This window comes from Asterias amurensis, chromosome 2 (assembly GCF_032118995.1).
Source record: "Asterias amurensis chromosome 2, ASM3211899v1".
In the NCBI taxonomy this organism is placed as follows: domain Eukaryota; kingdom Metazoa; phylum Echinodermata; class Asteroidea; order Forcipulatida; family Asteriidae; genus Asterias; species Asterias amurensis.
Window position 1 is genome coordinate 6466390 of NC_092649.1, and position 12659 is coordinate 6479048.

General features: G+C 39.0%; 1 protein-coding gene across 2 annotated transcripts in view; it reads left to right on the forward strand.

Annotated features, from left to right (window-relative positions):
* The window catches only part of LOC139954346 (uncharacterized), a 132082-nt gene that overhangs the window by 92688 nt on the left and 26735 nt on the right, over positions 1–12659 (forward strand). For both annotated transcript variants that reach the window (XM_071954102.1, XM_071954103.1), the window contains exons 33-37: positions 4982–5191; positions 7612–7747; positions 8892–9439; positions 10858–11088; positions 12093–12246. In XM_071954102.1, coding sequence (XP_071810203.1) covers positions 4982–5191; positions 7612–7747; positions 8892–9439; positions 10858–11088; positions 12093–12246 — 1279 coding nt within the window. The remainder of the gene's footprint in view (positions 1–4981; positions 5192–7611; positions 7748–8891; positions 9440–10857; positions 11089–12092; positions 12247–12659) is intronic.

Here is a 12659-nt window from a genome sequence, read left to right on the forward strand (position 1 = left end):
CCAAAGACTAATCTGCAATGACCCGGAGGTAAAGGTCAACATGGGGTCAAAGTTGTTTCAAACTAATCTTGAATGCCCAAGGAGTCTATAACTGAAAAAAGTTTGATAATCGGTTGTGTAGTTGTTGAGATGGTCCCACTTCCGGTTGACCCGGAAGTAGAGGTCAACTTGGGGTCATGGTTTTTCATAGTTTATTTTTAATGCATAGGAGTCTTACACTGAAAAAAGTTGAAAATCTGTTGTATAGTACTTGAGATATGGTCCCACTTCCGGTTGACCAGGAAGTAGGGGTCAACTTGGGGTCACGGTGTTTCAAAGTTTATTTTAACGCCTAAGGGGGTCTAAAACTGAAAAAAAGGTTGAAAATCGGTTGTATAGTACTTGAGATATGGTCCCACTTCCGGTTGACCCGGAAGTAGAGGTCAACTTTAGATCACGGTTTTCAAAGTTTATTTTTAATGCCTAAGGGGTCTAAAACTAAAGAAAGTTTGAAAATCGGTTGTATAGTACTTGAGATATGGTCCCTTTTCCGGTTGACCCGGAAGTAGAGGTCAACTTGAGGTCACGGTTTTTCCAAATTAATCTCCAATCCCCAAGGTGTCTTTAACTACAAACACGGTAAGAATCGGCCCTGTACTTCTTGAGATATTGTGCTACAAAGATTTTCCAATTAAATATGCAAATGAGGGTCACGTGGTTAACTAATTAAGAATAAAAAAAAATACATTTTCAGTAAAGCTTATGTTCTAAGCTTCAATTTGGTATAATAAACGCACTCTTTCGCATAATGGTTTGGGAGATAAGGCTTAAACAAAAAACGTTTACAAACTAATGCTTTGATTTTCTTCCATTAAATATTTTTACTGGTCAATAGAGGGCGGTATGTAAGATGAGTGGTCTTACTATCAACATCTCTTTTTTTCTAGTCAAATGTTCAGTTTAAAAACAGGTTAAAAATCGGCCCGGTACTTCTTGAGATATGGTGTTACAAAGATTTCCCAATTAAATATGCAATCGAGGGTCACGTGGTTAATTAATCAAGAATTTAAAAACAAAATTACATGAGGAATTAAGCTTAGGTCCTAGTCTTTAATTTGATATATGATATAACTCTTTTCAAGTTATGGTTTAGGAGAATAGGCTGAAACAAAAAGCGTTTGTTTGCTATTGTTGTCTTCCATTAAATATTTGTTACTGTCACTAGAGGGCGGTATGTAATATGAGTGGTCTGTATACTAGAGGAGATGTTATTACTAGTCAAATGTTCAGTTGAAATGTTTATCTCAAAAAGTTCAATTAAAAAGTTTAATAAATGTAAATAAAACTAATATTTGACTCAGGATTGTTTGATTTGTTGGTTTCTTGAGTTTAATGCAGTAATTTAAAAGTCCAATGTCATGTCACAAAAAAACTACATTAAGGATAAAATCCTTGTATTTGGTCAGTGGTATGATGTTTGATTTAGCACGAGTGGATTTCGCTTAACTCTTAACGTCCACCAAACTCTGCGCTTACGATCACCATTTTCTGCTTACTGTGCAAGCACGGAATACAAAGTGCGAGCTTGGAAGCACACAAACAAAATAAATCCCTGCTTAGTAGTCTATTTCGCTTGACGTAAGCGCAGAAAACACTGCTTCTGCTTAGCACTGAATATTTGCTTCCAGAGCAGAGCATATTGGGCCCATTCGCACAGGATTTTTCAGTATGCAAGTTCCCATCATGATAGGCCTAGGTGACTAGTGAAATTTACTACTCGACTAGTCGGCCCTCAAACCCAACTACGACACTTGTCGAGATAAATTACGGATTCTCAAGATTTGTGCCGCAATGTGCTGCAAGCGCAACATTAATTATGTTGCGATTAGTAGTAAGCAACACAACTGTTTCACCAAACAGGTAGTCGGGACTAGTTTTGTAGTCAACGTGTGGGCATGATTATAATGGAGTAGAGAAAAACAGTAGTCGCGACTCAAATAATAGAGAGTTTTCGCAAGTGTACAGATAAACATACAGATACCAATACGTCGACACTTTGTGTGTTCAAGTGACGCGTATCCGCGACTATCGTATTTTGCATATACGTTCGTACAAGATACGGGAGCTTATACACGTCGTAGATAAATGGATACTGTTTTGCAGATTTTTAGTTGTATTTTTGTCCTCGATCAAATATATTTCCCACGGAATAGCTTTCACATCGTGCTTGATATAGATAGAATTTGTTTAGTCATTTGTAAGCAAAAAGATGAGAAAATGTAGTGTATAAAACACGGGGTCTCTAATCGGTCATACGTATGTCAGAAAAACACTCATGATGAATGCGAGCGCACTCAAGTGAAACATACCTATAGTTTGCGAAACAAAATTCAACACATGGCGGAACAGTTACGGTTATCATATCCGTATCTGTATCTGTATCCGCACGCTTGCGAAACCTCTCTAATAATTTGTAGTCGCGACTTTAACACTTAAGCACACTAGTCGCCCCGGCCTACTTTTGCACAACTAATTATAAAGCACGGTTGTCCTGTGAATGCAAATCAAATTTTTAAGTCACTGTTTTTGTAGTGACAGTTTCACAGGAATTGAGCACAATTAGTCAACTGTAGTAAATTTTTTGTTGCGAATTGTGACGCTCAAGAACACATTCCCCGCTAAGCTGTTAACTACGGTTAGCGTAAGCACAATTCCCTGATTACGTAAGCGCTGCGTTTCTTCCTTTAAAAAGTCATTGGCACAGGACCAGACCAAACTACATATAGCTTTTAAAACACAAAAAGCAGCTAAACACAGCAAATACCATTCCTCATTTTGTACAAGTCGTGAATCCAGGTATTCTGCTCAATTTCTGCATTTTTATAAAGCAAAATGTTTTGCCTATTTATTATAAGCAGCTCTATACAAATGACCCACTCAACCACAAGAGAAACGTCAGCATAATAAAATCGCTGCTTTTGTATTCCTGCCAAAGAGTTTTTGTATGTCATGGTATAATTTCCGAAAAGAAAGCGAAATACTTGAATTAGTTTATGCAAATGGTCCCCGGCGCAAACAAGGTGACTTCACCCGTAAATGATTCCAAATCCCAGGCGTTCTATTTTCGTCGTCCACGCTCGTTGCCTGAAACGAACCCGGTCAACTCGGTCCCAAACCATCTCGGTCCCAGTCTAGTCATACGTTGACAGTTTTTTCACTCATTTCTCAAAAACGAACACGGTCAACTCGGTCCCAAACCAACTCGGTCCCAGTCATACGTTGACAGTTTTTTTTCAACTATCATTATCTTCAAACTGTTAAAGTTTAGTGTAAATCTGTGGACACGATGGTGTGTCGTCGTCGTCAAAAACCCCTATTTAATTACGCACGTTCGTTTGAACGAAATCCCTAAACCTTCGTATTTTGTCACGTGCAAAGCATATGGGCCCGAAACTCGGTTAGATTGTTATGGGTCCTGAACAATGGTAGGAAAACAGAATGAGTAGACTTCCTCTCAAGAAGTCACAACTCATGATAGTTACATACTATATGGCATTTACCATAGAGAATGTTTAACAATAACATGGAAGTGACTGCATCCAGTTATAGTCAAACGCGTAGACTCATCTCAAGAAGTCACAACTCACGATAGGTACATACTGTTTGGTTACCAAAGAGAATATTTAACAATAACATGGAAGCGACTGCATCCAGTTATACTCAAATGAAGATTACATGGTTATTTAATTAAGATTTTTAATTTTGTTTACATTTAGAGTAAAGCTTATGTTTTAAGCTTCAATTTGGTACAATAAACTCACTCTTTCGTATTATGGTGTAGGGGCTTAGACTTAAAGAAAAAACGTGTACAAATGCAATGGGGTTTTGGCGAGAAACAAAGAATAATAATAATAATAATAATAATAAAAATAATAAAAATCTCGACGAAAACAATACCTGTTCCGACGATAGTTCGGAACAGCTAATAATAAAAATCTCGACGAAAACAATACCTGTTCCGACGGTAGGTCGGAACAGCTAAATAGTCCAAGGCAATTTCATTTCAAGGCACTACACGGTTCAGCTCCACCCTATCTACGAACAAAATCTCTTGACACCCGGTACAACTAGACCAGACTAGGCTTATAAGATCTATCAGCAATACGCTCCATGTTCCTCGAACTCGCCTGGCCAGTTACGGGACAGGGTCTTTTTCAACATGCTTGCTTTCCCAACATTTTGACAACACTTTAACTTAATCTTTAACCTCTTCCAGACCAGCACCTTTGATTATCTTTAGTAAAGTGCGCCTTATAAATGCTGTAGGGATAAGGGCCTATTATTATTAGTAGCAAAATGTTGATGCTGCTATGTTGATTCAGATACATACATGTAACTCATCTTAAGATGACTCTGATACTGACTTTTGATTTCATTTTTATAAAAATAGCATTCAGAGCTATAATGCATAATGTGGGGATCTTGACCTAAGAAGGCTGTTTCATGACTGTGGCTCGCTGTTGCCAGATGAAAAGGTTGTTTCTTCAATGATGTCTTGCTGCAAATTTACAGCTATAGCGATGGCCAAAGTCGCTTGATTCAAACATAGCCTTATAGGGAAGGTACACGTTTGGTAATTAACAAAGACCAGTCTTTTCACTTGATGTATCCCAACATAAGCATAAAACAACAAGCCTGTGAAAATCGGTCATCGAAGTTGCCAAAAAAATGGCAGAAAAAACACCCTTGTTGGACGAATTTGTGTGCTAGCCAGATAGCAATAAAAGACTTCTAGCTAGGAGTCTTCTATTATTTTATTGAGAAATTACATCTTTTTAAAATCTATGTTACTTCAGAGGGAGCCGCTTCTCACAATGTTTTATACTATCAATGCTTGTTACCAAGTCAGTTTTTAAGTTAATATTTGTTTTGAGTAACCATACCAAGCGTGTACCTTCCCTTTCATTATGTTATCTTCATATTGAATCCCACCATTCTACAGATATTGATGAGTGTAAGAGCTCTCCATGCAGTGATGAATCAACCTGTATTGACTTGATAGACGGCTTCAGGTGTGACTGTCAACCAGGCTATGAAGGAGACCGTTGTCAGTTTGATATTGATGAATGTTTACATCACAGATGTGCCAATAATGCAACCTGCGATAATCAAATCAATCACTACCAGTGTCTCTGTGTCACAGGATTTCAAGGTTAGTTCCTTATAATACATAAAAGTTTAATAATAATAATAACGATAACGATAACGAAAACGATAACGATAGCGATAACGATAACGATAACGATAACGATAGCGATAACGATAACGATAGCGATAACGATAATGATAGCGCTAGCGATAGCAACAGGGACAGCGATAGCGACAGTGTCACACCATGGGACTGTATTTCCCCTGGCTGACTATACAGTGGACCGCTTAACCGAGACGATGACACACAAAAATGATTCTTAGTGAAACATTGTCTGCATTAAACAAAAATTTACTTAATTTATTAACAACGAAAATATTAATCCCCTACAAAGCCAATGAAACCCTAGTCATACACAAAACAAATCAATGAGCTAGCTCTGTTCTTTGTTCCACAAACATTCTTCCTCCACTGAGGTGCACTTTTGTCCTCGCTACACCACAAATCCGTCACTAAAGCAAAGTCACTCTAAGACAATGCAATCTTAATTACCCGCCACCAATTGTCTCTCAATGCATGACTGTTCCATGCAGGCAAATGTTCAATCTCGTAGTTTTCTCCGATTATATCGGGGTGTTGTGTGTTTACTTGCCCGTCTCCTTTGAGTGACGATACTGCAGTCTTCCGTATAGACGGCTGGAGCTCTTTATAGCTTCTCCTCAGCAGTTCTACGTCCGCCTCATGAGTTGTTGGCCTTCGAGTTCTCATACATAGGTAGTTACAGCCAACTCAAACCGGTTGATATTTTGCTGGTTGAATTCGTTGGTCTCCTCTTCTCAGCCAAAACCCATTCAGGATTCTTTGGCAAGGGTCCACTCAGGACAGTTCTGACAAATCCACACAGGATTTGATGATAAAGTCCACACAGGACAAGCTCTGAGAAGTTTGTTTTCATCCACTCAGGATATTAAACTTCTGATGAATCCACACAGGATAAAGTCCACCCCGGACAGAGATGTTGCGAGCCTTGTGTCAGAACATTATTCATACAGACTGCTCTCATCCAAATTCAACTCAAGACTGGCTAGAAACTACTGCACAACCCACCAGAACAATACATAACAAAAGGAACCCATTCCCAAGGACAATACAAGTAAATACCAACATTCCTTAAAAGCCCCAGCCCAAATACTGCCCTCTCTGACATCCTGAAGCCCTAATTTAAATATAATTGGCGCCCTCTTGGGACCCTCTTGGCCTGCCTCCAAACTTTTGACAGCCTTAAAGGAGCTAAATTAAAGAGGCAACCTCGCACATATAAAACACAGCACAACATATAAGTTAAACATACTCTAAACTAATTAACTGGGCATTGCATAAAATAAACATGGCACTTGTGACAGACAGCGACATCAGCGACAGCGAGAGCGATAAACCGTATCAATGCACTTTACATTAGTCCCCTGGTCACAGGGCCAATAACATCCCTTTAGTCTTTCTCAGCTCCCATACAGCCCCGAGCTGCTGTGGCGCTCCGAAAGCTTTTTCATTCACAATATCAACCTCTACCCTTGCAGGTACCCATTTATACCCCTGGGTGAAGAGAAGCAACTATAGTTGAGTATCTTGCTCAAGGACACAAGTGTCATGACCGGGATTCAAACCCACACTCGGGTGACTTGGCATCAAAACTTGAGTTCGATGCTCTTAACCACTCGGCCGTGACACTCTACAGTAGATTGCAGCAAGCTAGTATTAATCTCACAACACCTTTATTAGGATTGCCTACGGCTAAAACAATATTGCATGTATATCTCAGTCTTGTAGTTAAGTGCTTGTTATACATGTAAGAACCAAGTACTGCCACAGACTAGGGTGCCTGTTACTCAAGAAAAAGCATGCATTACTTAGACATGAGTACTTTGAGTATTTATACAATTTTAAAAGTGGAAAAGTTTGAAAGTCTGATATCTAAGTACTGAGTCAAAGTCTAAGTACCGCAGCCACGATGCAGGGTTGTTTGCTAGCTACCCCAAGCTTAGAGGGATGGTTGAAGCAAACTAGTTTTCTAGTTTTCAGCCAATGATGGCTAAAGGATTTAAGCTCATTAACATAACTCCTGTTGACCAAATCAAATCCCTGCTCTCAAGACTCAGGACAAATGTAGACAAGGGCGCACCCTTGTATAGCAGAATCATTCTACTGACCACTTGCACGCACGTCACACGCAGAGACTGTGCCACGCTCACCATTTTGGTGGTCAATAGGTTTACTTGTAAATGCTGCGTCGCTTAAAATGCGCACTTCACTGAATAATGCAAAGTGACATTGAGCACCTGCATACTCATGTATGACGTCTGCGCTCACGTACGTACCTGACGTGAAAACTGGTAATTTCACGTAAGCTGAAAGCGTGAGATTTAAAGATGATTTTGCAGCTAAACCTCCCTAATTTATGCCATACTTCTGTGCTTTGTGTGCAGGTGAATTCTGTGATGAGAACATTGATGAGTGTGACTCTTCACCCTGTCTGAATGATGGTGTGTGTCTAGATCAGGTCAATGGGTACGACTGCCAATGTGCATCCAATTACACTGGTATCAACTGTGAAATCCCTAGGTAAGAATCACTGTCAAGTAATACTAGTGTGACGCGGGTTTTTATAGCCTTCTTTTTTGCCTGTTAATATTTTATTTTTCACCGCCATCAATCATTTCTAAAACGGAGAGGAATAAATGAACACGTTCATTTGTTGGATCCTCGTGAGTATCAAACATGTCTATCAGGGTGCATCGACTAGGTTGATATTGGAATTGAAGGCCTTCGGGCTGCAGTTTTTAGGTAAACTTTTTAATTACAGGCATATGTCCCTGGCTTTTGTTTGGTTCTGTATATGTCTGTACTTTGGATGTGTTTTTATGCCGAATAAATTATAATAATAATAATAAAAGCATTTGCAACCATTTGTTACATCGTGAATTAACACAGCACGCCATTTTGTGGAGTCATAATTTTGACTCCACAAAATGTCCGACTGTGTATCATCGTGGCGTAAAAGGAAAACCGTGCAATGTCGAAGCATGTATGTGTGGATCTTAATATAGTCTACTTTTTAGTTATCTATCTACCATATGCATTTCATAATAATCGGTTTCAAATGCTTTTCCAAGACCAACTCGCACGATCCATTAGGAAACGTTTCCCTTTTAAGGCAAGTGTTCTCACTTGGTGTATTCCATCATAATCATAACAAAATAAGCCTGTGAAAATTTGGGCTCAATTGGTCATCGAAGTTGGGAGAAAATGATTAAAGAAAAAACACCCTTGTTGGACTAGTCTTTAATATTTTAGTGAGAAATTACCTCTTTCTCAAAAGCTAGGTTACTTAAGAGGGAGTCGTTTCCCACAATGTTTTATACTGTCAACAGCTCTTCGATGCTTGTTACCAAGTCAGTTTTTAAAATTATATTTGGTTTGAGTAATTACCAAACGTGTACCTTCCCTTTAAGACTCACTGTCCAATTTGTTCAATTTTTGCCTGTGGCTTTATTCGCCAGGCCGTTCTTTCTCACATGCTTGACCGGTCTCTTAGAATGCTCTTCCACTGACTCTGAGACAAGTAGGCACTCTCTCCAGCTTCAAAACCAACCTGAAAACTCACTTGTTCAGTCATTAGCAGAGTTCTGTTTTCTACAGAAGTGTCTTTCTGACAGACATGGTCTATACAAATTTTCATTATTATTATTAATATTATTTTTTACAGCTGTATTCCAAATCCATGCGAGAACGGTGGTTACTGTCGAGCTGAAGGTGGTGATTATGTATGCCTTTGTGCTCCTGGATACAATGGTATTAACTGCTCCATTTCTATCAATGAATGTGACAGCAGCCCCTGTCAGAATGGAGGAACATGTCGTGATCTACTCAACGCCTTCAGCTGCGAATGCCCTGCTGGATTTAACGGAACCCGCTGTGAAATTGATGTGGACCTGTGTGCCAGTTCACCGTGTCACGAGACATCAACCTGTGTGGATCAAGTCTCAATATTCCGCTGTGTGTGTCCAGCAGATAGGGCCGGGGATCTTTGCTACAAGGTCAGGACGGCATGTGACGATGCCCCGTGTCAGAATAATGCCACTTGTGTCTCAAGTGAGCTTAATGAATATAACTGTGCATGTGTTGCAGGCTATTCTGGGCTGAACTGTGAGGTGGATTTCAATGAATGTGCATCAGCTCCTTGCTCTAATGGAGGAACGTGCATTGAACCTGAACTTAACTCATTCATGTGTGACTGTCTACCAGGCTTTCAAGGTAATTAGTTATTTTGCTGAGCCAAACAACAGTTGGATAATAATAACAATAATAAAAAATATATTTGTAACGCACCTTTTCCAAAGGATACAAAGCGCCAATTATTTTTACTGCAAGATTAGTGGGATGAAGATTTTGAAATTATGAGACCTAATCCTTAGCACACCATGTAATGGTTTACATGGTACTACGGCGCACACAGCAGCCACAGCCAGGTACACCAGGGAGAGCCCCTTCTCTTTTCGATAAGTGCATGCACTGGGCTCTTTTACATGCATTACACAACATATGGGACCAATAGAGTGTGGGTTCGAATCCCCAGCCGTGACACTTGTGTCCTAAAGCAAGACACATAACCATTGCTTCGTCCTTTGGATGGGACGTAAAGCCATTGGTCCCATGTGTTGTGTAAACGCATGTAAAAGAACCCAGTGCACTTACTGAAAAGTGAAGGGGTTTGCCCCGGTGTTCCTGGCTGGATTGGCAATATATTGCGCCACAGCACCTTGTAAACCATAACATGGTGCTCAAGGATTAGGTATTATATCTCAAAATTTGCCCACTCCTTGCAGTGATAATACCTGGAGCTTTGTATCATTTGGCAAAAGGCGTGTTATAAATCCGGTTATTATTATTATTAATTGTGACCCGACAAGATTGGTTCTTTATACAAGTATTTTATTCACAAGCACAAAAGAAAAAAAAAAGGGTTGATGCGTAAGTCTATAAAAGAACAGAAAAGAAAAAGATTATAAGCAAACATAAGATTATACAATAGAAATGTAGAAAATACAAACATTAAATCAAAATAACCAAAGTAAACCTGAAACATTAAATTCTATGGCAAAGAGAAAATGTCTCAAGCTTAAGAGGATAAACTTTTACAATAGAGAAACACATTTATTATTATACCCTTTAGCCAAAGATGAAATAGTTCCTCAGTCCACCTTATTAAATATTCACGAAAACTCTAGAGTCCAGTAAAGAACACTAAGTTTTATCATACACAATAGACAGGACTGTCCAAAAAGACAAATACATACTAATGAGCTAGCAACATGGCTGTAACATAAACAATCTAGATAGTGGTTCTGGATGTAAGCCACCTGTGCAGTGATCACATAGCAATTAACTATACCATGCCCTCATCACACACACAGCACAGTATTGATAACAGCATCAACACAGAGTTATGTGATGTAGCTAAACCTATGTCAATAAACCAAACACACAGCCATGAACCTTGGAAGTTCCTAGGACATTCCACAGCTGGTGTACTTAATTACTTAATCTCTACATCTCTGCAATAAACAAGTAGGAATCTCATGTGGGGTCTATGCTAGAACCTAACTTAAGAGGGGGCAGTCACTTAAAGTGCCTGGTCACATAATATTATTATTCTTCTTCTTTATCTACAGGAGACACCTGCACTGTTGACATTGATGAGTGTTCGTCCAATCCCTGTGGAGCCATGAATACATGTGAAGATGAAATCAATGGCTACTTCTGCCAATGTGAAGTGGGTTTAACCGGTGATCATTGTGAGGAGACCATTGACTACTGTGCGGAGCTTTCACTGTGTATGAATGGTGCAACGTGCAGTAATACCGGCACTGGGTACCAGTGTTCATGCATACCAGGATACATCGGTAAACATTCTTTTCATCATGTAACCAACTGTTTTGCTGTTAAATTTTGTGGTAGCAGATGAACTTAATTTTTAAAATGAAGTTTGCGACAGCCTTAACGTTTTTTTCCCCTGCAATATGGAATTAATTAAATAGATTCAAATTGTTACTTTATCCTTAAAAAGGGTTGCAAGCCTTGCTAAAAAAAATACATAGGGTTTTAGGGTCCCCTGGAGTCAACAAAGATAGAAAGTTCTTGTTTTTTTCTTTCACTCACTAAATGCATTTAATAGATTGGTTTTTACCCATACACATCGATGTGTTAGCACTGTATACTCAGTACATAATAATAATAATAATAATAATAATAATAGTAGGTATTTGTAATGCACCAAATTAATCTTTAATCAAGGCGCAGCCGAGACAATGTAAACACAACAATACATGTACATATCCAGTGAATGCTAAACAAACAATAATAATAACACCATGCATTTAAAAAAGGAAAAAACAATGGGAAGAAATCAAAGGAGGGAAACCACAACCAGACCTGCAGCATTGAGCCAAAGAAAGTCCTGCCAAAGCCAAGTTCAGACATATTACTTGAGTAGGATTCAAACCCAATAAATGCATTTATATTGAGTAGGATTCAAACCCAATAAATGCATTGATATAGAATAAATTGTTTACTTTGTGTTAGTATTTACCCCAGTTCTGTGAAAAAAATCACATCCATATTACTTGGGTGGGATTCAAACCCACAACCCTTGAAATTCTAGAGCAGTGTCATACCAACTAGACCACCAAGATTGCCAGGTGGCTAGAGGCAGTTCGAATCCTATGTTTAAGCAGCGGGTACTGCAAACGATAGATGTTAAATTTGCATTGGGGATAAAGAATATTCGTTGGTTTTTACCCATATACATGTACACCGATGTTCAGGTATATTACTGGGGTAGGATTCAAACCCAATAAATGCATTTATATAGAATAAATTGTTTACTTTGTGTTTTGCTCTGTCGAAGGATTGAATTGTGAGTTGGATATTGATGAGTGTATTTCAGTGCCATGTCAGCATAGTGGAGCTTGTATAGATCAAGTCAATGGTTACTTATGTGACTGTGTAGAAGGTTTCACTGGATCGCACTGTGATATGAACATGGATGACTGTTATCCAGGGTAAGTAGTCTTCACATAAAGTCCACACTAGCTGTTGTGGATAGATTAGTTGAATGTTTCATGTGTGTGGATGTTAAGATTCACTGGATGTGTGATGTGAATGTGGATGACTGTTTTCCAGGGTAGGCAGTCTTCACATGAAGTCCAAACTGGCTGTTGTGGATAGAGTAGTTGAAGTTTTCATGTGTGTGGATGTTAAGATTCACTGGATGTGAGATGTGAACATGGATGACTGTTATCCAGGGTAAGTAGTCTTCACATGAAGTCCACACACAGAACTCGATATCATTGGCTAGGAGTTGTGCGCAGCGCGTATATGTGTGCACTTTGCCATTGCTTATTACTAAATAAGGCAGTCGATAATGCTGTGTGCAATCAGAACTTTCAGTTTATTGGAGGAAAACCAATCATGC